General features: G+C 54.7%; 1 protein-coding gene and 1 long non-coding RNA gene across 5 annotated transcripts; one reads left to right on the top strand and one right to left on the bottom strand.

The window, feature by feature from the left end:
* Positions 1-1,917: 1,917 nt before the first annotated feature.
* UCKL1 (uridine-cytidine kinase 1 like 1) lies at positions 1,918-24,455 on the bottom strand. Of its 4 annotated transcripts, none has more exons than XM_058850842.1 (15): positions 24,350-24,455; positions 16,451-16,644; positions 15,824-15,930; positions 15,297-15,467; positions 14,983-15,054; positions 13,323-13,512; positions 12,400-12,461; positions 11,081-11,097; positions 4,832-4,930; positions 4,399-4,492; positions 4,049-4,111; positions 3,600-3,722; positions 3,182-3,289; positions 2,853-3,009; positions 1,918-2,289 (listed from the first exon to the last, which is right to left on the bottom strand). In XM_058850842.1, the coding sequence occupies exons 1-15, from the start codon at positions 24,397-24,399 to the stop codon at positions 2,213-2,215; spliced, it is 1,584 nt and encodes a 527-aa protein (XP_058706825.1). In that variant the 5' UTR covers positions 24,400-24,455; the 3' UTR covers positions 1,918-2,212. The 4 variants fall into 4 exon arrangements, with proteins under 4 accessions (XP_058706825.1, XP_058706824.1, XP_058706827.1 ...); XM_058850841.1 differs by lacking the exon at positions 11,081-11,097 and adding an exon at positions 7,267-7,286; XM_058850844.1 differs by lacking the exon at positions 24,350-24,455 and adding an exon at positions 20,557-20,886.
* LOC131585117 (uncharacterized) lies at positions 21,028-22,352 on the top strand. Its single transcript, XR_009278865.1, has 2 exons — positions 21,028-21,164; positions 22,022-22,352. It is a non-coding gene; the product is annotated as an uncharacterized LOC131585117 (long non-coding RNA).
* Positions 24,456-25,292: the final 837 nt, after the last annotated feature.

Genomic DNA, 25,292 nt, shown 5'->3' with positions numbered 1-25,292 from the left:
GAATTGACCCATAGAATGTGTGGAAGGGATCCATCAGCATCATTGAGTCCAACTCCTGGCCATGCACAAAGTCTAATGCATGTGCATAAGAGCCTTATCCAAACCTTTCTCGAATTCAGACAGACCAGGTAGCGCAGCTTCTGAGTAAAAACATGACCCTACTGGGGACAGTGCAGATCTGAGGCAAAAGAGGGATCTGCTAAGGAAAAATGGTGACTCCAGCACTGCCCTGGGCAGTGCCCTGGGCTGCCTGTTCCAATGTTGTCAATGTCCAATGAGCATCCTTTCAGTGAAGAAATTTTCCCTAATACCCATTCTAAACCTCTCCTGGCACAATTGTTTCCTCTTGTCCTTTTGCACATTACCTGAAGGCAGACACCAATAATGCTGGGGGAGAGGAGGTGCTTTTCCCCCCAGAGTGACATTTGGATATCCCATCCCTGGAAGTATTCAAGGCCAGGTTGGATGGGGCTCAGAGTTTGTGAAGATGTCCCTGTCCATGTCACGCTCTTGCACAGACCTGGTGACCCACTGCTGCTGACCTGCTGCTCCAGCCTAAACCCCCCATGCCTGCCCGTCCTCCCATGTTTGTGCTCATGAGCTCTCCTTCCACCCACACAGGGAACTATTTTTAGCAGACACTAATCAAGTGTCAGTGTTGGCTCCGAGTGTGGCTTTCAGTGGAGGGCTCCTTCTCTTATGAAGTGCTGGCAGGAACTTGGGTGTGTGTTTTCTTTTATATCTAGTTGAGAATTTGCACAATGTGCTGCAGAGCAATGGTGGTTATTTTGGGCTCATCACACCCAAGCCCACACTGAGTGATCACCAGGTGACTCTCCAGTTTGGTGAGGGCTTGGCAGAGCATCATCCTCCCAATCCCCTGCTGCCAGCAGCACCTGCTTGCCTTGCCTGACCCCTCAGGAGCTAGCTCCAGGTCAGGGATACCCAAAAATGAGATAGATATGCTCCTCTTGGGATATTTATCTCCTGCACAAAGGTGTAGGGTTGGTACTTTGAATCCTGCATGAAGAGAAAACGCTCTATGTTCAGCCCTGGTGCTCACAGCCTCCTGTGGCTGAACCCCTCTCCTGCAGGGCCAGCTCCCCTGCCACTGCGGTCACCCTGCTCTGTGACAGGTCAGACCCTGGTCACTGTGTCCTGGGTCAGCTACAGAACCTGCTCCTCTGATCCAGCAAGAGCTGGGGTTGGGGTGAGCTCTGTTTCACTTTGGCTGCCAAAGTCACAACAGGCACTTGGTGCTTCTTCCGCTGAAGTGTGATATGATATGATCTGAGCTGAACCTCATAGAATCACCCGAGTTAGAAGAGACCCACAAGGATCATTGAATCCAACTCTTGGCCCTGCACAGGACACACCAACAATCCCCTCATATGCCTTAGAGTGTTGTTCAAATGCTCCTTGAGCTCTAGCAGCCTTGGGAGCTTGTTTTAGTGCCCAACCGCCCTCTGGGAGAAGAACTTTTTCCTAATATCCATCCTAAAACACCCCATGACACAGCTCCAGCTACTCCCTCAGGTCCTGTCACGGGTCATACACAGAGATCAGTGCCTGCTCCTCCACCTCCCCACAGGAGCAAGTTACAGACCCCAACAGTTTGTCCCCTCAGTCTCCTCCAGGCTGAACAAATCAAGTGACCTCAAGCTGCTCCTTGTATGGCTTTTCCTCCAGGTCCTTCACCATCCTCGTGTAGCTCCTTTGGATGCTCTGTAATAGCTTTGGTTTCCCTTCAGGCAGGAGGCACTGCCTTCTACTCTGGCACCAAGTTTGGATTGAAGGTGTGGTATTCTTGACCTCCCACCACTGCTTACGACATCTCCCCTCCCAGGACTGTAGTCTTGAAGGGCCACAAATCCTTCTAGGCACCCATGGGAAGTGACAGAAAAAGGACAGCCTCCGTTCAAGAAAACCAGAGAAAAAATTTATTATTCTCCTTTATAAAATATCTCCAATAAGTTATATAGGCAAATATTTAAATTAAAATAAATTAACTCCGCTCTATGCTGGGACACGCGACTGTCCATAAAGTCAAACTAGGATTTATGTTTCTCTGAAAAAATATGCCCTAGATCTCCGATGTAAGATTTGAAAAAAATATCTATGCTTGGTGAGAGGAAGGAGAAATCTGCACTGGACAGAGGGGTTAAGGTGCGGTGCTGAAGCTGCCTGGTGCCAGTGGCACCTCCACATCCAGCTAAGTGCTAAGAGCATCCTCATCGTCGCTCCAGTCAGGAGGAGCGTCCGTCCCGAAGTACCGATCACCGAAATTCCCTGTGGGGAGAGAAAGTCAGAGTGCAGCACTGCAGGAGCCTTGAGACCCATCTTTCTGCCTGTCCTCATCACAGCAGGCAAGGGGACCAGAGCAGGTTTATCTGACAGCTTGAACAGCAGGAAAAATTGAGTGGCAGCAAAACTGGAGCAGCCTGTAGGCTGGTTTAACACCCGGTGGAAGGTGTTTCCTGGCACAGTAGAGGTGAGGACAGAACAGTGAGCTTATTTTGGGTGAACTTGTGGAAGGTGGCAGTTTAGGGAAGGAGGTGGGCACAGGGCTGCTCCAGTTGCCCCAGCCTGACTTCTCTGCCTGGGGCTGGAGGAGGCTCATGGAATGTGGAATGGCTCCTGTTGCTGACAAGGTGATGGCTGCCCCACAGCCCTCAAAGCCAGCATGGTGACCCTGACACCCACCTGGCTGCAGGATCCAGGAGGGGTACTGGGGCTCTGGGTAGTGTAAGGCCAGACCTAAACTGCTGCTGACAACCAGGGCTTCATGTCCTTGCCCCACCACAAGCACTAAAAATCCCCTCACCGCAAGTCATTCCTACCCAGACACTCACCAATGCCGGGGATTATCCGAAAGAGGTCATTCACCTTCTTGTCCACAGCCGTGGTGATGATCTTCACCCGGGGGAACGCATAGGCGACTGAGTGGACACCCATCTCTGCCATGAGCAGGGAGAGCAGAAAGATCTTGTCCTCTGGGACATCATGATCCTACAGGAAATGCACAGGGATAGCTCAGGGTGAGTTACCCCAGCCTGTGCTGTGCACCCTGACACCCTCCTTCCTGCAGAGGAGCCAGTTCCAGGCACATCCCCTTGGCATGGCTGGGGATGGTGCTTTGCAGGTTGCTCCAGAGCCAGCCCCCCACCCAACCCATCCGTACCAGCAGCACCCTGACTGCCATCATGGCTGCGGCGCCTGTGGAGACCGTGCAGTCCATCAAGATGACGTGGTCTTCACTGATGTCCTTTGGCAGCCGCAGGTAGTGGAGCTGGTTGGAGGAAAGAGAGAGCAGCTTAGAGGCTGCAGACAAATGGAGCAACCTGAGCCCTTCTCTTTGAGGAGTGAAGAATCCCTCCTGTCTCTCTGTCCCTGGGACCCTGACTGTCAGTTCAGAGTCAGCACAAACACTTGGCAGCAAACCAGCCCCTGTGTGCACAAGCCTGCTGGCAAAACCCACTTGAGCAGCTTTCAAAGCACTCAACCCTGGCCAAGACAAGCTCCTGGGCTGCAGAAGGGCTGTCAGGAAACACCTGAGCCATGCCCCCACCCTGCACACCAGGAGACATCCTCAGCTTTACCTCTGGCTCGCCGGTGTTGCAGTTGGTCTGGATGAGGATGGTGCCGATGCGGACGTCCTTGCACACCGCGCGCAGCGCTGGCTCCATGGTCTCTCCTGCTCGCAGGATGGACACCCCGGTGATCTGCAGCACATGGCCAGGATGGCTGCACCATGTAGGAGCTGCCACCACCCCACACTGGGTCTCCCCAGCCAGGGACTCTAACGGGCATCCCAAATGTACATCCCTTCCAAGAGGGCTGCCCCACTCCCAGTCCACCCTCAGTGAGGGGGCATGAGTGGCACTTTGTTGATGGCGCCCTTGGTGACCAACCTGTCCTTCCTGGTGGTACAGGCTGTCATACTCATGATAGCAGGTACCAAACCCTGGTGGTGCCAGGGCCAGCCCAGCCAGGGCTTTCAGTGCACCCCCACGGGGCAGGTCTGAATAGTGCTTTGGCTTCCACTTACTTGCTTCCCGCTGTATGTCCTCCCTTCGTAGTCGTGTCCCTGAGGGGTCTGGACTGTGCAACTCTACAAAAAAAACGTGTGAGAAGAGTTACCAGAGATGTGGCTCTCACAGGAGCCCTGGAGCCAGCCAGCCCTGGACCCTTGGACACCAAGGCTGGACAAAGAGTTGTCACCCAGGGCCACAGCATTGCTCCATAGCCTTGGGGAGTCCTGGTGCTTTTTAATCTGAGGGTTCAAAGGACTGGTCTGCGGGGAAGGTTGGAGGAGCAGCACCAGGACTGTCCTGGCTCCCCAGCAGTTGAGGCTTAGGAATCAGAGAGGAAACCCAGCATCTGCAGCCTTGAACCCACCTGGAATGGGAGCAGGGAGAGCGCGTGCTCAATCAGCAACCGCATCAACCTTTTGGAGTAGAAAATGAACTCGTCTCTACTGGTCTCCTTGTTTCTAGAGAGGAGGGAAAGGCAATGTCAGCTCTGACCAAAATGCATCCCAGGAGATGCTAGCAGAGGTCTGGCAGTCCCTGTCCCTTCCTCATTCTTGTTTGTACCATCTGAGCCTGAAAGTGTGATGTCTGTTTCAAGGTAAAAAGCAGAAATATTGTTGGCAAAATGACTGAGCAGTAACTGCACCGCTCTATGCAGGGGCCACCCCCATCTGCCCTGTCTTGTGTCTCCAAGCCATACAAACAGGCAAAAGTGGGACTGGGAAGCCCAGAGACAGGCCAGCCCAACCCAGCAGCATCTGAGCCCCATCCCACCCTAGGAGCCACAGCAAGGGCTTTACCTGATGATGGTGTGCATGCCCCTCACCTGAGGGGTGCTCTTCAGCACACTGAGGGTCTGAGGAAGGGGATGGCACTGGTGGGCAGAGGCCAGGGCAGCCCTGAAAACCAAACACATTGTCAGAAGGTTTGGGGCAGGCTGCCCGAGGGCTGGAGCACAGCACATGGCCAGAGCCATCCTCCCAGATGTCATCTCACACTGCAAACACACACAGAGGCTATCCAGCTGAACTGAGCGAGCAGCCAGCCCTGTCTGGTCCCTGCCATGGCAAAGGGACCTGCATCCACAAACCAGGGTCACTGGAGTTAGGGAGACCTTGCAGCCCAAGGACCTGCCCTTCCTGCTGGGCAGCTGACCCAGGACCACAGAATGGTTTGGGTTGGAAAGGATTTTAAAGACCATTTTGTTCCAACCCTGCGCCATGGGCAAGGGCACCTTCCACTAGACCAGGTTAATCCAAGCCTCATCCATCTTAGCATTGAACACTTGCAGGGATGGGGCAGCCACAGATTTTCTGAAGGTGGCTGGCCCATCTTGGTTCCCACTGTTTGGGAAGAAAGTAGAAAAAGTCAAATCTTCTCCTATTCCAGAACCTTATCTGTTGATGGATCTTGGACTCATGGGGTGAGAAGGGGCTGTTGTGATCATTTGTGACTTACAAATGCCAGAAGTCACCAGGAATTGGACAGGCAGCCAGGCTGGCAGCACTGGCACATATCTGGAATGTGACTATTTTAGAGACCACTTGGCCCATTCCAAATTGGGAACAGCTTCAAGACTTTATGGCTGGACAGGACTGGCTCTGTGTGACTCATTCCACATAACGAATAGGGCTGGCAGCTATTCTGGGATCAAGGGAACACCATTCATGGGGAAGTGCACAATGGAGCCCCATTAGTCACTTTTCCCTGTGAGAGCAGCAGTAATGAGAAGGTCACATTTGGCTTCCATAAGGCTGGGCAGGATGGACAAGCTACTTTGTCTGGGAGGAGGGCTGGGGTTGGAAAGCCACACGTCAGATCACACACGTGCCAGCGGCTGCATCCAGCAAAAAACACAGATGTTGGGGAGGCAGAGAAGAGAGCAAATGAAAGCACTGAATGATTAAGATTTCAAATCAAGCAGAAACCTGGATTAATGGCACACAGAGGCACGCAAGCAGAGAGGAAGACAGAGAAGATGGATAGGCATGGAGGAGGGCATTGCTTGAGGCCTCCATCCACACAGCCATCTCCTGGTCTTGGCCAACCAACACCAAACGAGACATTCCCAAGGCCTGTGGGTACTTAAGGGCTCCTTCTTGCTTTACCAGTCCTGTGTAGCAGCCAAAAGCCCCCATGCAGGGAACGCTCCAGAGAGCCAGGACAGCTGGCAGCCATGCAGAGAGCATGGATGGGTTGTGGCTCCCTCATGGGCTTGCCCGTTGTGTGCAGACCCCATTGCTGGTTTGGGACAAGCAGCCCTCAAGGCCCTGGCCCTGCTGTCAGTGAAGCGAGCTCACTCCGTTAGTCGCTGTCCCGTGGGTTAGAAGCCCTCAGAGATGCTCCCGTGCCAGGGCTGTGCTGCTGGCAGCACCCACAGCTCTCCCCCCACAGCTCTCCCTTCCCTCCTCCTGCCAAAGCTGGCCTGGGGACACAGCCCTGCCTAAACCCCTCTCAGCCCCTGGGATGCCAACACACGTGGTGGTGAGGGTGTGAGCCCTGCCTTGGGCAGGTGCTGGTGCTGGCATGGGGGCTGCCAGCTCACTGCTTTGTGGGGCAGACAGGGTCCTGACATAGGGCCACACACGGCTGGGTTTGCCCAGGTGACAAATTGCTGTTACCTAAACCAGAGGAGCTGCTTGGGTCATCTCCCATCACCACAGCTCAGCAAGGAGCACAGGACTGAGCCTGCCACTGGAACTTTTCCCCTCCATCACTGCCAGGTCCATATCACAGCATCCCACCATGGCAGTGGAATGGGCAGCCCCTCTCCTGTCACGGTGCAACCTTACTCCTGCTCCCTGCCACAGATGCCAAGGGTTTTCCAACCTCCATGAGCAGTGGGAACACCTCCCCAGAATCCTGAGCTGTCAACAGACCCCCAAGAAATGCTGTCAGCATTGTCACCAAGTTTTCCACACCTTCCTTCGACACCCATGCAGTGTGGGGGCAGGGAAGTCTGGATACCACCCTGCTTGGATGCCACTCAGTGTTGTGGGGGTCTCTCCATGGTGTCTTCTGGGGAAACAGGTCCCATTTTTGGGATAAAGCCTCTCTTTCAAGCACCCCCACCTCTGTCTGGCCCACACAGCCCCAGCAAAGCAGGACCCCATGAGCTGTCTGCCCCAGGATCCCCCGCCCAGGTTAGTGAGGCAGCTCACCCTGCACAACCCTCACCCACTCCCCACCGTTAGTGCCACAACCAAAACACTGCCATAAGCATTTGTCTCCTCACATATCCCAGCGCAGCTTCCTCTGGTCACCCGGTGGGAGGGATGTTCAGGGGAGACAAGACAGGAGACACGAGAGTTTAAGAGGAGAGGGACAAACATGACATGAAACACAGGAGAAAGCACCGTCATTAGTCAGAGGGGGGGAAAAAATCCCCTAATTGATTAACGGCTCTTGGACCTGCCTGGTGCCTGGGTCATCATCGTGCAGACCCAACACTCCTCCCTTGGTGACCAAGTCATGTCACCACAGCTCTCCACAGCACTGGCTCCACGAGGGGAAAGAACTGTCTGCTCTCACTGTCCTGGAGCCACAGCAGGGACACTGCCCCACCTCCATCCTAGGTAGTGCCACACTGCAACGGTGGCTCCTGGAGTTTGGAGGGATATAGAACCATAGAATGCTGGAATGGTTTGGATGAGAAGAAACCTTAAAGATCAGCTCATTCCACCCTCACACCTTCCACTAGACCAGGTTGCTCCAAGCCTCATACAACCCAGTACTCAACACATCCAGGGCTCATGTCAAGCTCTCACCCAGGGCTCCACTGCAATCACAAAGCAAGTGTAGGCACTCAAGGCCAAAAACCTTTGTCCAACCTAAAAATCCATCATCCAACCTGCTCTTCTCTTGGACAAACTGCTTGTGGGCTCACGGGCATATCCTCCTCCTCTAGGATGATGATCTGTCAAGCCTTGGAGAACATGGAAAGCAAAGAGCACTGGAAACAAGGAGACAAACCTGGCTCTGAACAGAACATCATCTGCAGGGAAGACTTTCCTTCCCCTGGGCTCACCTGGACCTGCCTTGGGCTGACCATGACTGGAGAAGGACTGCAGGCTGACGGAAGGGCTCAGCCCTTCCAGCAGGCATCCACCATGTCACCCCCTGCCCATCCTGGGAGGGCAGGAGGGAGCGTGATGCCTCCTGTCCCTCCCTGCCAAGACAGGACTGTGACGGAACATCCAGACAGGCAGCCATGAGCACGTCTTATTTTGGAAACTTATTTTTTCCCCCTGAGAACAAAGGCTTTGAAGGAAAAAAAAAAGGGAAAGAAGAAGAAAGAGAGAGAGAGAGAAAGGGGTGACCATCTCCCAGGAAGGCTTCAGGGAGCATCCTTGGCTCTTTGTGGAACATGCTATCGAGCAGGAAGCAGACAAGAGACATCCAGCTACAAAGGAGATGATGCAGTCAAGGCATTTCAAACACGTACACGGCTGCCTTTCAGGGCTGACATTTCAAACAAGGGCTATTAAACTGCGCCATGGGTTGATATTTAAAGACACAATTGGCAAAGGGCATGCCAAGCTGATCAGGACCTTGGGGGTGGGGAATATTGATTGGCGAGGGGAATCAGCTGGAAAGAGCGCTGGCTCCAGGAGCAGGGCTGGATGTTGAGAGTGTGGCAGGAGGGATGGAGAACAGGCTGGGATGGGAGCACTGTGCCTCAGCATGGGCTGGCTGCTCTGGCTCCTGCTGCCAGGCTCCAGGAGGAATATCCACCTGGGAGTGCTGGTATGGAACCACATTTCCAGCAGGAGCACAGTCAAACATGGGGGAAGCTGGACAAGAAATATCCTAAGAATGCTAAGGTCCTGCCTGTGCTCTGAGGGAATAACTGGGAAGGCAAGCATGCTTCCCCAGGAGCCAGTGGTTTCAGAATGAAAACAAGCCTTGCATGCCCAAGGAAGGCACCATTTGCTTTAAATCCCCCAGAATTCACCCATCTGAGTGGGGAAAAGGTACTCCCTGCCTATCCCCAGCCAGTTGCCTGGCCAGGAGAGGCAGCCCTGGAGCACAAGGGCCACAGAGACACCTTGGACTGGGGTGAGATCTAAGCATTCAGGTTTTATCCTACCAGCACAAAGCCCTCCCTGTGTCCCCACCACCGCCAAACAGCGGTGACTTCAGAACAACTGTGACATTTAGATGAAGACATTCCAGACAAGAGGATGGGAATTGCTTGTGATGGAAACAATTGTATTTGCCAGGCACATCTCACTTGATGTGACTCTCCATCCACCCCACTCCTCTTGCAGAGAGATAGCAGGGCTGGGGGAAACCATAGCAGCAGGAAAGCACTGGGGCTCCAGCAGTGGCAACAGATTTGGGTTTTTGCAGGATTTTTTTTCCAGGTTTTCTGTCAAAGGCATAAATGGAAGCCTTAAACAGAACATAAAACCACCTGCGATTATGGTGATCATGGAGGTGTTTCCAGAGGTCAGAGTTACCTTTCCAAACTTACTGTTGTAAAACTTCTAATACTTTATGGATATATTAAGTACCCAATTTTTAAGTGCAAAAGATCACCTGTACTGAGCAACTCTTTGACTAAGGAGGAGAAAGGAAATTTTGTATGTGCATAAGTATCTATCTCTATATACACACATATACACATACATATATATATTTAGTTTTATATATATATATGTATTTGCACACATATTAGTCTCCTCTCTACTGTTATTCCTGCTATTTTTAAAGCAACAGATTTCTCTTTGTACTAAAGAGCACTTTTCCACCTGAACCTCCAGACATAGAGGGAAGCTTACGTGTCTGTATGGAAATGTCAGGCCCCAGGGTGTTAAACAAGCAAAGGGAAATAAAACATCCACTTGTCTAGCCTAGGAAGTAAGTGGCTGAGGCAGAAATAAGTAAAGCAGAGCCTTTTCCCTGTTCATCTCAGTTATTTTAAAAGCTCTTTGTATGCCAAATGTAAATCTCAAGGTTACTTGAGTTGCATATCTCCATGAAATGATGGAGATCTAAATGGAAACCCATCCTCAGTAATGCATTCCCTCCGCTCCCTACAAGAATACCTGAAAGCCGAGGTGGCTTTTTAATGGAAGCAAGAGAGCTGAAGTCCCATCTGGAGCCCCGTGCTGCAGAGGTTAAGTAAATCAAAATATATGTGATATCATCCACCTGCAGATACTGAGAAATTAGAAATCCTGCTTGCCTTGGGCAGCAGGACTTTCTCAGTCCTCTAGAAATGGTTCTGCATCCTCCAGAAGCTGTGGGGAAGTTGGCACCTCTGGCCATGTGAAGTTGTTACACTCCTTTGGGTTCCACCAGGCAGATCCCTGTGTGCAGCGAGGGGTCCAGGGCTCCCACCACTCCCAAGATCATAGACTGGTTTGGGCTGGGAGGGACCTTAAAGACCATCTTATTTCACTCCCTGCCACGGGCAGGGACACCTTCCACTATCCCAGGTTGCTCCAACCTGGCCTTGAGCACTTCCAGGGATGGGGCAGCCACAGCTTCCCTGGACACCCTGTGCCAGGGCCCCTCTGCCCTCACAGGGAAGAATTTCTTCCTATTACCTAACCTAAATTTCTCCTCCTTTAGTTTAAAACCATTCCCCCTTGTCCTATTACTTTCTGCCCATTTAAAAAGTCACTCTCCACCCTTTTTTCAAAGTGCTTTGACTAACCTAATAATTGATGTTTAATGATCCTTACTCATCAGGGATGGAGAGTGGCTCTGAAAATCATTAATTTTAGAGGACGAAGAGAAACAAAAGAGAATCTCAGGATGCAAAGCCTCCCCTCCTGCAGAGACCGGGCATCCCCAGGTACAAACCTGGCCCTGTCCCAGCTTCAGGGGTCTGTGCTCAAGCTGGCAGTACCTCCCTGGGGAGCAACCCTGTCCCTGCCATCCCAAAGCCAAGGGCACGGTGGCCTTTTGTCACCGTGGAGGGTGACGAGGCCGTGCGCTCTGTGAGCTGCCGGTCCCGCCGTGGGCCGGGGTGAGGCCAAGCAGTGCCTGGCATTGGAAATGCCTCGGCTGCACAGACAGGACAGAGTGAGGGCTCTTACCTGACACTGAGTTCACGCTGCGGCAGCAACACAAAGACACAACGCAACCGGTATTAAGCATTGTCAACACCAGGGTCGTTTCAAGATAAAAAAAAAGGAAAAATAGGAGTATTTTCCTGAATTCACATGCAGCCTTTTGCCCTTCTTCCCCTCCCCGGGTAAATGAAAGCCCTCCCCAAGCCAACCCCTTGCCTGGCTCTCAGTGGCACCCTGGAGGTGCTGGGTTTGTTGTGATATTCCCTGTCTGGATCCCAGGAGCTGGGGAAACAGCCATTCCCCTTTCCTGGACTCTGCCTCAGGGCTGGGTGCCCTTCTCAGCCTGGCAGAGTTCTCAGACTAGCAGAGATGCTGGGGCTTCAATCCTTCCTCCTGTGACTGAGGGTTTAGAAACCACCTTCCCAACCAGAGTTTAGTGCTGGGAATTCAGGCAGCCAGGTAATCCAGGAGGAGGAACCTGCCAAGACACCTTTGCCAGGAGCAGTCCCTCCAGAGGAGGCATGGGAAGCCAGATGCCAAGCCATGCCAGCTCCCATCCCAGGGCTGAGCAGCTCCTGCCACCTAGGAGCTCCAAAACAGACTTGAAAGAATCAAGCCCTTTACTTTCCAGTTAATCTATCTGCAGGTCACACTCCCTGCATCACTCTGAACATTTCCACAACTGAAACATCACCTAAACTACAACTGTGGGGTGTGAGGAGACTGCTGCTCAGGGACAGCAACACAAAATGCCATCAGTTCATTGCAGGGTCCCAAACCACTGATCAGGACTGGCCCAGGACAAACAGGAGAAGATTTTAAGCCACCAGTGGGAAAGTGATGGAGCATGTGCCTGGATTGGGGCTCAAACGTGACAAGACTTTGAATTTTGAAACTCAGAAGCTGCATACAGCACAGACGTGGGAAAGTGGGCTCCTGACTGGAAAGACTGCGCAGCAGGGTCTGCATGGGAAGGAAGAGGAGAAGCCCAAGAGCAGTGGAGGGTTTGGGGCAATGCTGGCCCTGGGAGGGCTGCAGACAGGGGGACATATCCCTCGGATCACAGGAGGGTGGCTGGTTTGTCCCCTCATGACTTGCTGTCCCAGGCAGGGAAGGAAGCTGCTGCTGGACCACAGCTGGCAGAGGTGCCAGGACCAACCAGAGCACAGGGACAAGGCAGTTTCCTTCACTGGACTGAGGGAAAGGGCTGGGAGGAGTTCAAAGGAACTCTCACACCTGGGGCACAGAAGCCAGGCCATTCCCGCCTGGGCACCCAGAGCACAGCTCCCTGCCAGGCAAGGCTGTGAACCACCCTCAGCACCCATGGACCAGGCACCTCTTACCTCTTCCAGCTGGCTGTGGACATGCTGAACAATCAGGTCGATGGCCACAGTGTTTCCACTCCCTGGAGTGACCCAAAAGCAAAAGAATCACAGAATCAGAATTGTAAAGGTTGGAAAAAGCCCTCTAAGATCATCAAGTCCAACCATTAAATCAGCACTGCCAAGCCCACCACTAAAGGATATCCCCAAGTGCCACATCCACACACCTTGTAAATCTCTCCAGGGATGGTGACTCCACCACTGCCCTGGGCAGCCTGTGCCAGGGCTTGACAACCCTTTTGGGGAAGAATTTTTCCCTGACATTCAATCTGAACCTCTCCTGGTGCAATTTGAGACTATTTCCTCTTGTCCTGTTACTTTATACCAGGGGAAGAAGAGTCACCCTGGTCAGGATCACAGGTTTCTTCCTCACTATGTTCAAAACCACACTGCTTCCCAAAAACAGCCCTTTCCTTGCAAAGTAGTAGATATTCCAGCTTTTATTAAACCCTTATTCAATAATCTGTTACTGGATATCTCCAAGTCACTTCCAGCTCTTAAGTCACCGTGGAGCTGGTAGGGGAGAAGACTGGCTGAGGAAAAACCACAGACTTTTCTCACACTTTTGTGCAGAGACCCGCAGCTGGAAGGACCTTTGCTTTGGCAGGGACCAGCCACTCTGTGTCCATGCCCACCAGAGAGAGGTCCAGGGACTCTGAGGCTACAAAAGGCATGCCAAGGGGAACACAGGACTGCTACAACTTGGCTCCCTTCACATCTTTCTGCCCAGCACCAGCCTCAGTTCCAAGGCTGCTTTTACTGCTCTGCCTAGGCTTGGGGTTACACCTCGGGTTGGGGTTCAGAAAACCACAAAGCCCAGAGCTGAGGGCAGAGCTCTCTGAGGTGTCTCAGGGGTGCCACTGAGGACAGCCCTGGGCAGGTACCTCGGGGGACAACGATATCTGCCAGTCTCATGGTGGGCTGGATGTACTGGTCGAAGGCAGGCTTGACAAACTTGTTGTACTGCTTGATGACACCCTCGATGTCCCGGCCACGCTCGCTGATGTCCCTGCGCAGGCGGCGCACCAAGCGGATGTCCGAGTCCGTGTCCACGAATATCTTCAGATCCAAGAGCTGAAAGGAGAGGGGACAAATCCCACCTGGTCAGGTCTGGGACTCAACCCACCTTCCCCTGCTGCCCCAAGTGGGGCTGAGCCCAGCTCCTGCTTAACAGGGCCTGGCTCTGCTCTGGCCTGTGTGGAGCTTTGCCCTAGAACCTGGCTGGTGCTGCTGTGAGCCCCTTGCTGCTGCCTTATTCTCGTGTCCCCCGAGACCTGTCCTGCTCCAAACTCTGTCCCTACTGCTAACCAGCTCCAACACTTTGGCTGGATGTTATTTAAGAGCGAGGAGGAGACGAGGAGTTACTGTCTGTGACACACACCAAGCACTGGCTTGTTAATCAAAGAACCCTTAGATGGTTTGAACTGGAAGGGGCTTTAAAGATCATCTCATTCCAAGCCTCTGCCACAGGCAGGGAATTAATGCTGGAAAGGAGCCTAGCACAGAAGGGCAGCTCATGACTGTGTCCTTAATTGCAAGAGGCAGGAGTGGGATGCTGAGTGGAGTCTCCTGGGGGATTCACCCAGCTGTCCACTGGAGGTCATCCTTGCTCCAGAAAAGTGCAGCCCAAGCGCTCACTTGGCAGGGAGGAAACTTTTTAGACAGAACTTGGCTAAGTCTGTGTATGGTTCACTGCCTGCTGCAGCATTTGTCAGGCTGCAAAGATGCTCCGAGGGATGGAGACAGGCTGAGAGAGCTGGGGTTGTACAGCCTGGAGAAGAGAAGGTTCTGGGGAGACTGTAGAGCCCCTTCCAGTATCCAAAGAAGCTCCAAGAGAACTGGAGAGTTTGGACAAGGGCCTGGAGTGACAGAACAAGGGGGAGTGTCTTCACACTGACTGACAGAAGGGTTAGATGGGATACTGAGAGGAAATTGTTCCCTGTGATGGTGGTGAGACCCTGGCACAGGGTGCCCAAAGAAACTATAGCTGCCCCAGCCCTGGAAGGGTTCCAGGCCAGGTTGGACAGGGCTTGGAGCAGCCCTGGTCTAGTGGAAAGTGTCCCTGCCCATGGTGGAACAAGATGAGCTTTAAGGTCCCTTTCAATCCAAACCATTCTGTGATTCTATGATATATCCAAATAATCCCCAAGAGAGCCTGAAGTGCCGGATGATTCCATGCTAGCAACACCAGCTCTGTGCAGTAGAAGTTCAGCAGACTTTGCCTCTGGCTGTGCAAGCTGCAGCATGCAGTGTGGAGGTGGGCTATTTCTAGTTGTGTTTATGCACCAGCACTGCCAGCAATCAGGTCACCACTCAGCTCCTGTTTCCTGGGCACAAATGGCTGAGATCGAGGTATTTGCTGAAACACTTGACCTCTGCCAGGGACTCTTTCCTGGCTGCTGAGAGTCAAAACTAATTTCTCCTACCCGGGGAAGTACTGCAGCATCTGGTGTAACTTGGAAGAGAAGGTCACCTCCCTGCTGCAGGACCTCAGGAGATCCTCCCACCATCTCACCCTGGAACTGCTTCAAAACCCTTCCTCACCTTCAGGAGCTCCTTGTCTGCAAATGCCATGATGCCTTCGAAGATAATCACATTGGCACCATAGAGGGTTTTCTGTGGAGTCAAAATGGATGTGGTTAGGCACAGAACATCTGTTCAGATGTGTCCTGTCCCAGGGAATCTCTCTGGGTTGTGACTGACAGCTCACCCAAAGAACGTACCTTGAGCCAGGCAGAGAGCAGGGGGGACAGCATCCATTAGATGCAAAGGCCAGGGGCTGGAGGGGTCCAGTCAGCTCCCCCTCTGTCCCCCCTTGGCCATCCCCCCCTTGTGCCACCCTCCTCAGTGTCCCATACCCATTCCTTCTTCCGGCTGTGGGTGGTGAAGTCGTAGATGGGGATCTTGACACTCTTGCCTTGCTTCAGCTTCTTCAGGGTGGCGATGATGAGGTCAAAGTCAAAGGCGTCAGGGTGGTCAAAGTTGAAGTCATTGCTGGCTGCTTGCTCCTGCTGCTGCTTGGTCAGCACCTGCCACAGAGCAGAGCTTAGGGCACATGGCTGGGCAGTTCCCTCCCCACTGCTGTGCCCAGTCACCTCTTCCCTGCCCCACAAGAGCTACTGGAAAGGAAAAGCCACATGGCTGTCCCTAAATCTACAACATGTTTCTTCACCAGGGGCTGCCACACAATCCCAGATTGGTGTGAGCTGGAAGGGACCTTAAAACTCATCTCATTCCAACCCCCTGGGGCATCTTCCACTAGAACAGGTTGCTCTAAGCCCTGCCCATCCTGGTCTTGGACACTTCCAGGAATGGGGCAGCCACAGCTTCTCTGGGCAAGGGCAAATTGAGGAGCCTGGCCAGGCCAAGGGGGGTGCAGCCTCACCTTGTAGAAGGAGTCCATGGACAGCAGAACAACCCAGGGGACATCAAGAGCTTCTATGATCATGGTGGCCACCGTGGTTTTCCCAGAGGCACTGCCTCCTCCCAGACCTGCCGGGGAAAAGGTGATGAAGCCACCAACACCAGGCACAGCTCTTCCTACCACAGGCTGGGGCCCAGGTCTTGTGCTGTTGCACTAAGCTGGAGGAGCCTCCAAAGAGGGAAGTCACAGGCACTCCAAGAGATTATCCCAGAAAATGTCAAATGGCATGTACTGGAACATGCCAGCAACATGCCCAGCAAAAGCTGGGAAATCTATCATTGGATGGGAATGTAACATGGGGAGTGCCGGCATGGGAACCGGTCCAGACTGAAGCCCTAGGAACTTGTGAGAGCCCCAGGAGCTGAGGGAATAAGAAGCAGAATGTGGTGTCCTACAACCCATCACCTGCACACTCTCAGGTTCAGCCCACCCAGTCAATGCAGGACCTACCACAGGGACTCTCCCTGCCCCTGTCCAGGCTGGAGCCAACCTCAAATTTCCAAGGAGCTTGTGGGACAGGACTCCCATCAAGATCTCCCAGAGAGCCATAGGGCAGGATGCTGCCTGGGCAGTGCAGAGGTGACCTACCTATGACAAAGGCCTCCTTGGACTGTGTGCCATGCTCGTTGTACCAGGGTGGCCGGCCCGCGGTGTAGATGGTTCTTTTGCTGGTGCGCAGCAGCGGGGGCTCAGACTTGCACTGGCTGGTGGTCCGCTTGCGGGGGGGCTTGGTGGAGCCCACGGCGGGATACAGCCGGTCCAGGGATTCAGCACTGCTGTTACTGCGTGGGGAGAGGAAGGGGCACGATTACTGGTGGTGGGGAAGGGGACACATTCCTGCTGTGTGGGAGCAGGGCCTTGGTGGATCCTGTGTTGCACAGGTGAGGGATGCAATGGAAAGGTGGGACAGCCAAGCACAGCCTCGCTGCAGCACCCACATCTCTGTGACCCACGGCCACAGATGACACCGAGGAATTCTCACACAGAAGCAATTTTAAACTGGAAAAGGCACCATGCAAACATCCATCCCTAAAGTCTGGCTGTTTGAGGAATGTCTGCATGAAATAAATCCCCCAGAGAGCCCTCAAAGCACTGAGAGGTGTGCTACAGGGGGCAACAACCCATCCTAGTGTGCCAAGGGACCTTTCTTGGGGATAGCAGTCGAACACACAGGCTTTAGCACAACCCTCCTCATCCCCCCAATCCCCTTCCTATCCTCACTTTGAGTGCTCCACTCACACCCAAGACCTGGTTCTCCCAGCCTTTTGTCCTGAAGCCCCCAGGGACAAGCCTGCAAGCTGGGCAGAGCCAGACAGAGCCATCAGTTTGCCTTGGGAGCTGAGAGAGCTCTGAGTTCACCCAAAGCCCTGGAGCTGCTGAACGCTCCCTTATCTTCCTGAGGGAGAGGAACAAGGCACCCTCCAGAGCCCTTTCCAGTTTGGCAGGAGGAGAACTGTGGTCAGGAGGAGATAAGTGGCCTCTGGCCAGGAGATAAGCTGCAGCCACTGCCTGGCCAGCGAAGGGACAGGGAGGATTATTTATACCAGTGCCTGCTCCTCCCTGCTCCTGATCTGCTGCCCCCAAGGGACGTCTGCTCCCTGGGAGAAAGTGCAAAGGGCTTTCCCTGCTCTTCTCCCTAGCCATGACAGGGCTGGAAGGGAAGCCAAGAGATCTGTGCACCACTGGCTTCAAGCTGTCACTGTTTGGTACAGCCCGACAGAGCCAGTGGGGCTTTGCTGCTGCTCTGATATGGCTTGCTCTTGAAAGGGCTTAAACTGCAGGGCTTTACAGATTTTGGGCTGATTTTAAGCTGTTTCGGTATGAAGATTAATTCCCTTCCCTCCCCCAGCCCTTTTTAGAACAATTTTAGATAAAGATCAAAATTTCAGAAGGGCCATCTGTGTGTGAAGTGACCCAGCAACCCCCACCCCTGCACAGGAAACAAACCCCCTGGGCATGGCAGGATGCCCCCAGCAAACCCCCTGGGCATGGCAGGATGCCCACAGCACACCAACCCTACCTCTGGCACATCCCTGTGGAGCAGGCAAGGAGACAGGGATTTGCCTGGCTCTGCTGAACTCCTGCTAACTAAAGGCAGGCTGCAGCTCCTGCCCCTGTGTCAGGGTCTCTCCCACCAATGTCCACCGTAGGCTGTGCACTCCTGGAGTTCCCCACAAGAGCTCAAGACACCAACACCCCATCCCTCACCAGAGCCCATCAGCACACACTGCCAGCTCCAAGCACTGCCAGGCTGGGGCTCAACCAGGAGCCCAAACCACCCCAACTATGATTCTTAAAAAGCAGCTTCAGGAGATGACACCCATTAGGAAACCTTCTGAGGTGTCTTCCTGTGGAAAAATGGCTCCTTTCATGAGGAGAAGCAAATCCAGGTGGGATGTTTGGGATTCCTCTCCCTCTGGTGATGCTGCAGCATCCACTATCCGCCAGTGCTACTCCCAGAGCGGGCCTGACAGCAGCCAGGGGTGCTGAGGCATAAACAACATCACTTTGGCTTGACAGAAGCAGAGGTGACAAAAACACAGTTGTTTACCACAGAAGAAAGCGGTTCCTCTCATCCATGTCCCAGCCCCTCTCCTGAGACCGTGGTTACTCCAGAGCCATGGGCAGCTCTGCCGCTTTTCCCCCGGGATTGCACATCAGTCTCCACGAGACAGGCGAGCCTGTTGGGATGCTCTGCTCCTTGGTGTCACACAGCACCAAGCTCTGCTGTGCCAGCCTGCAGATCCTGGCCCAGGCCACCATTCCCAAAGTGACTCCAGGTTGGACAAAGCTCTGTTTTTTGGAGGTGGATCAAGGCTGAGCTCTGCTCCCACTGCCTCCAACCGGCATCAGCATCACCCAGCTCCTGGCAGCAAGGAAGAGGCTTGGACTCCAACATCTCCACCAGTTCCCAGAATTACAGCCACAGCCCCACCTCACTTTCCCAAATGTCATCTCTTGCTCTCCAGGGTGCCTGCAGCACATCCAGGGTGTTGGCACAGAGGGGACACTGCCGCAGGATGCAGGGACACGCCCCAGGAGAGGAGGGGAGCCATCCTCCCCTGCACACCTGGGGCTGCTCTGGGGTGCAGCACCTGAATCCCATCCCAAGAATTATTGCTCTGCCTTATCTCATCCAAATAATTCTGCACTTTCATCCAAATTCTACTCATTTCTATCAGTTTCATCTAAACTTGTACCTCTACACCTCATCTACGCCTGTATCTTCTACAGGCAGATGATATTCTACACCTCTCAAATCCACAATTCCCATGATTTATTTGGGAGAAGCATGGCTGTGGGGCTGCAGGGCTGTTCTCCAAAGGTCATGCCTTTTCTCCTAAGGTTACACTTCAAGATTTGTAGATGTTTTCCATGGATGTCTTTGCCAGGAAGGGGCTCTTCTTCTCCAAAGGGCTGGCTGATCTCAGCCATCTCTATTGACCATTCCACCCCATTCCTTTTCAGAAATTCCCTGCAGCAGTGCTGAAGCCCCTGCAATGCCCTGCACGGACAAGAGGGAGCCCCAGAGAATGGGGCTCTGTTTAGAGCTGGAGTCAATGCCATTGCTCTGCCCAGAGGAGGGTCCTTGTCCCACACGGACCCTCCCCAGCAGAGCAAACCCCTGGAGTGCCAAAGCCACACAAATAGGAAAGGAAACATCACCTGGGCTTGGCAACCCCTCTCCTACCAAGCCTTCCTGGAGGGCTTGGCTGCCATCAGTTCTCTCCAGGCTGTCCTCAGCTTTTGGGGATGCCTTGCCTTTCCTGCAGCCACTGCATCCTTGCTGGAGTGTTGCAGCAGACCTTGTGTTAGAGGTAGAAATGAGCTGCTTCCACACACTCTAGTCCATCAGCATGAAAAGGTCCCAGAGCTCAAAGCTCAGCCCATAGATTCCAACTCCAGCAGACTCCCACTGCAGGCTTCCCTTGCAGGCTCTGACTGACCTCACAGCAGACCCCTCACAACAGCAATTCCCTCTCCCCTTTGGTCAGTGTTCTCCAGAGGTACTAACCCACTGTGATAAAAGTATCACACTCATCCTATTGGACATGGCTGTGACCCATTAAGGGCAAGGCAGATTTTGGTAATTAACATAGCTGTAATTTATCAGGGGTGAGGTTGCCTTAATCCATTCTCCTACACTGGAGCATCCCAGATGAAGCCTGGTGGGGGGATCCTGCTCCTGAGAAGGGCTCTCCAGCTCTGCTGTTGTGCAGCACAAATGAAGGAAGCATTTTGTTCCTGCTTAGTCCAAGCATGGATTTACTGAGGTGCAAGGACCTCCTTCCCCACTGTGCTCAGGCTCTCTGCATCTGCCTTCAGAGCCCCCCACCACCCTGCACCCATGTGGGGCTGGGACAGCAAAGGCAGCAGGGCCCAAAAGTGCCCCCAGCTCCAAGGAAAGATGGCACAGTCCCAAACCTGAACTTGGCAGCATACAGGAGAGCATGTCCTGGGCTCTGTGCCCTGTAAACAACCCACAGACCGAGCTCCCAGCCCCATGGAGCCCCCAGCAGCCCCCCACAGCCTGCTGAGGTGCCTGGCTGGCTGCAGCCATGTCCCATGGGAAGCTGATATTTTCAGACAGGAATTGGGGTAGAGGGACTGGGACAAGAGCCACCAAGAGTTCACTCCAGCAAACAAACAGATGAAAAACAGCAAATCCCACCCAAAAACAAAGCAAAACTCACCCGCCATCTGGCCCAAGGGCCCAGCAGCCAGAGATGCGGACGCTGGAGAAGGCTGGGGGGCTGCTCATCTCCCCCTGCTGCCGACCCAGGGCTGATCCTGGACAGGTGCCACCCCTGTCCCTGTCCACACTTCGGCTCCTGTCCCACCGGCACTAGCAGGGTGAGGGAGGGGCTATGCCAGCGGGGCTCCCAGGGTGATTCTTGGGGCACGGAGCCATGCACGGAGTGTCCCCCTGGAATGGGCACTGAAGGGTCCCAGGAGGCCGGGGTGAGGCAGAGCCCCAGCAGATCCAGGGGGCTGGAAGATGGAGGCAGGAGAAGGGAGAAGAGCAGGGGGAATGTCTGTGCCCGGGAGCTGCGGGGCGGTCAGCAGCATAAGAGGATAGCTTAACCTCCAGATTACGTTCATTACCTGATATTAATAGCACTGGCTTGATTAAAGAAAAAGAGGGGGTTGGGGGTGAGGTGACACCACCCCTCACCGCCCCCAGCACAGGCAATAAACACCGGCCCCGGCGCCTCTGCTCCCGGGACTGGGGGTGCTCGGCTGTCCTGGACGTGTGGGCTCAGCAAGGAGGGCACCTGGAAAGTGACATCCACTGGCACTGGTGAGTTCCCAGGGACTTCTCGACACCACTGGGGAGGGGGCTGCAGGCGGCAGGAGGGGATGACCCCAGGGCAGGGGGTACCCAGCCAGCACCCCTCAAGCAGCTGGTGGAGCAGCTGGGGCTTGGGGCCAGGGGCTGCTGGCCACGTAGGGCTTTTTGGTCCAGGACTCACACCCCTCTCCATGGCTCCCATCGTTGGGGGGTCTGGCTGAGGGTTCCCCCGATCACTCAGCTTCCCCAGGAGCTGCCCCTCACCATCCCCTTAGCCCAGGAGTAAACAAGTGGGTGAAACTCAACACCCCAGGGCTGCGGGTGGCTAAGAATAACATCCCTCTGGCTGCTGTGCCCGGCCATCCGCTCCTTCAGCACCCCCTGCCAGCTGCCCTTGCCCCCCCAGCTCTTCCTCCAGTATCAGCCTCTCCAGGGAGGGCAGGGAGCCTGGGCATCCTGTGGGAAGCCCAGGGAGCCAGGCAGCTGCTGAAGGGCAGGACGTGTGGCAAGGGTGGGAGATGCTGGGCACCAAGGCAGGGGGTCCAGGCCAGCCCTGGAGCAGAGACTGGGGCAGAGCAGCCCTCAGCCCACAGCCTCTGGCTGCCAGGGAAGGGAGAAGGTGGTGCAGGACACACCTGAGGGCAGCCAGGCTCTGCCAGGGACATGGAGCATCCTGACAAAGTCCCGTGGCCACCAAGTGAGACCCCAGCCTGCCCCAGCACGGTGAGAGGAGCTTGGCCTCTGCACACCCACTGCTGAGGGGCTCCAGGAAGGGTTCCAGGGCTCCCTCCTGCTCAGCACCAACACCTGGAGATGGGGCCAGAAATGGAAAAAGACCCTTTCCTCCTCCTCCTCGAGCCATCAAGGTTATTCCAGAGGCAAGGGAAACACACTGCCTCCCACAGTCATCAGGAAACCCCTCCTGCTCCTGCTCAGCAATGGCACCTGCAGAGCATCGTCTCGAAAGATGGAAACCTGATGGGAACCAGAGATGAGGGGCTGGTCCTGAGGCAGGGGACAGGGACAGGAGGGTTTTGGGGGTAACCTGCCTCCAGCATGAGCCGCAGCTGCTGCTGCAACATCAGGGAAGCAAGCGATGATCAAAGGAACTTTTCCATCCCCAATCTCTGCCTGGACTCCCTTCTCGCTGTAAAAGCTCTCTCAGAAGTTTAAAAATAAAATTCTGTTCCGGAGCCACTTCTGTTCCTTCTCATTAAAGAAGCAAAAAAGCAAAGGGATGCGGGACATGGCGCAAGGAGCCCTCGCCCAGGGACATTGTTCCTTATCTCATGCTCCTGCTGCCACTTTTCCTGCCTTTGTTCAATGTCCAGGCGACAGGAGCAAGTCTCCCAGCATCCCACCCGACATTCCCACTGGGCTCCCAGGTGGGACACACTGGCTCCAAAGGCCAGCTGTGACTGAGCCTTCCTGCTGGCACAAATCTCCTCTGCTTCCTAAGCCACTTCCCAGTTTCCCAGTTCTTGCACAAATTGAAATTCCTGGGTTTTGGACTTTTTTCTTCCAGGTGATTTTTAAGCAAATCCCTCCTCTAATGGCAGAATTAAAATATGGAGAAAGAGGAAAGCAGGCACGGGGGCCAAGATCCCCTTTTTCTTCTGCTGCTGGCAGCTGCTGGGTGGGTTTCCCCTGGGATTTAAGGATGGAAATGCATGTGGATTTTCCTCATTTGGTCAGAAGTATTGTCACTGGATTGGTGTGACAGCTGCAGGCTGAGTGGAAGGAAGCCTGTTCCCAGGAGAGGGTCTTGCTCCCAGATGCCATCCTGTCAGCAGCACCCACAGGAGCGTGGAGGTCAAACCTGCTTCCTCCATCGCTGGGCTGGGCTTTCTTGGGCTGGAGCCACGTGTGCCAGCTCTTGGCTGGGCCTTCCCTGTCCAAGAAACCCAAGGGATGGAAGAACACAGCCAAGGAATGAAGGAACATGTCCAAGGGATCCAGGAACCTGCCCATGGGATGGATGAACCTACTTGAGGAATGAAGGAAACTGCCTGAGGGATGGAGGAACCCACACAATGGATGGAGGGACCTGGCTGCCATCCCACTGTCACATCTCATGCCCATCCTGGAACCCATGGAACGTCACTCCCTGTTTACCCAGCTTTGTACCGAGCTCTGTCCTGGCTGGAGCCACCTGGAGCTGGACGCTTCATCTCAGCAGCTCCACGCACAGGCGTTCCCTTCCAGCCCTATTATGGTCTCTGCTCCCTCACCACAAAAGGACAAACATTTCCCTCTGCAAAGCCAATTATCCGTTGCTATTTATACCCACTGGGAGCCACGGTGGAAGGGGCTCTGTTACACAACCCAGTTTCTCATCCCTCACTCGACTGGCACAGCTTGGAGAGACTCCTTCCTCTCATCCTCATCCTCATCCTCATCCTCATCCTCCCCGCTGTGCACAGCTGGCTGACAGGAACAGCACAGGCAGCTGCCAGCATTGGGTTTAGCTGCTGGAACATGCAGGATGGGAACATGATGGGAACTGCTGGGATGCTTTGGCACTGACTCTGGGGTTGGTTGGTTGGAGCCGAGTGGTGTTGGTACCACACAACCAGGGATGCAGGGGTGCTCCATCCCTAAAAGCTTTGCCACATCCCCAGAGCACCGGTGATGCTCCAAATGCAATTCCCAGATATTTGATGTTTGGGAGCAGTCAGTCCTCTGAGGATTGTGCTGGAAAAGGGGGTGGAAAACAGAGGGGACACATGAGTGTGTGTGTGGGGTAGGGGGGGCTGGGGGCAATCACCCTGTATGGGGTTTTTGGGTGGAAAAGTTTAAGTTGTCCCACTCTTCATCTTGATGGAGTGGATGCATGTGCAAGCAAGCTTGGAAAATGGGAGGCTGTGGTTTATCTGCTGCGAAATTAAGGGAAAAAAACCATAAAATAAAGTAAATAAGGGAAGAGGTAGCAACATAAAAGGGGGGGAGGGAAGGGATGAAAATAAACAAGGGATAAAGCGGGGGTGGGAAGAAATGGTTAGTGGGAAAAGCGGAGGGATTGCATGGAGCGATGGGCTCGGGGAGGCCCCACTCACGGAAGTGGCATCGTGGGGGACGGGACCGGCACCGCCACCCCCGGAGCCCGGGGAAACGGGGACCGGCAGCTCCGGGGCACCGCGGTGTCCGTCCCGTCCCGGAGGGATGATCCCGGGGAAAAGAAAGCGGGGTCTTACCTGTCGTGCGGTTCTAGCGGAGCCCCCTCGGGCACCGGGGCCGCGGCCATGGTGCTGCGGGGAGAGGCGGAGCGGGCGGGGAGCGGCGGGGGCGGCGCTGCCGCGGGGATCCCCGGGACTTGTAGTGCGGGGTGGGGAGGGACCGGCCGCGGGAGGGCTCGGGGGGATCTGGGCACCGCTGGCTGCTCTGCGGGGGCAGATGGGTGATGGGGCACCGAGGAGTGCCGTGATGGGTAAGAGCTATGCGGGGAGATGGGTCTGTGTGGGCACGGCTGGGAGCTATAGGGCACAAGGGGTGGGTTGTGGGGTGCGGGGGGGTGTTTGGAGGTATTGGTGGGTGTTCTGTGCATGGCTGGGTGCCGTGGGGCTCAGAGTGATGCAGTGGGTACCTGTGGGCGTTATGGGGTGGCTGCACCTTAGCATCCCTGCCCAGGACGCGGAGGGGTGCAGCACACAGCATCCCGCACCGCCCTGCTGCGGGGGGAGCGCGGTCTGGGTGAGCCCGGGCTCGGACAATGGCTCTGGGCACTGGGCAGAGCTGGAAGGACCGCGGCCCGTGGGGGTCCCGGGGCCCTGTGTGGGATCTGGTTTTACTCGGCGCTCCCATCACGGCCGGGCTGCCCCGAGGTTTGTGGTACCACATGTTTGGGGGTTCGGGGGCCAAGGCAAGCACCGCTCCAGGGGTCCCCACCCGACTTTGGGGAGGCGAGAGCGCCCATGGGGAAAAGCTGCGTTCTCAGCCAGCAGCGAGATCAGTCTAAATCTGTCCCTGACTTGGGTTCGGTGCCAAAAAAGCCATTAGGGAGCAGAAGAGGATTTATTCCCACGCTGGGAGAGCTGGGGGTGGCCGCGGGTCCCGCAGAGCTCCCCAGGGAGGAGAGGTCCTGGGCTGGATGTAGCCCCTGGGGCCAGGCGATGCTGGTGCTGCCGGTGGGATGGGTGG

Source organism: Poecile atricapillus, chromosome 15 (assembly GCF_030490865.1).
Source record: "Poecile atricapillus isolate bPoeAtr1 chromosome 15, bPoeAtr1.hap1, whole genome shotgun sequence".
Taxonomy (NCBI): domain Eukaryota; kingdom Metazoa; phylum Chordata; class Aves; order Passeriformes; family Paridae; genus Poecile; species Poecile atricapillus.
The sequence above is the reverse complement of the archived record's forward strand: the minus strand, read 5'-3'. Positions and strand labels throughout refer to the sequence as shown.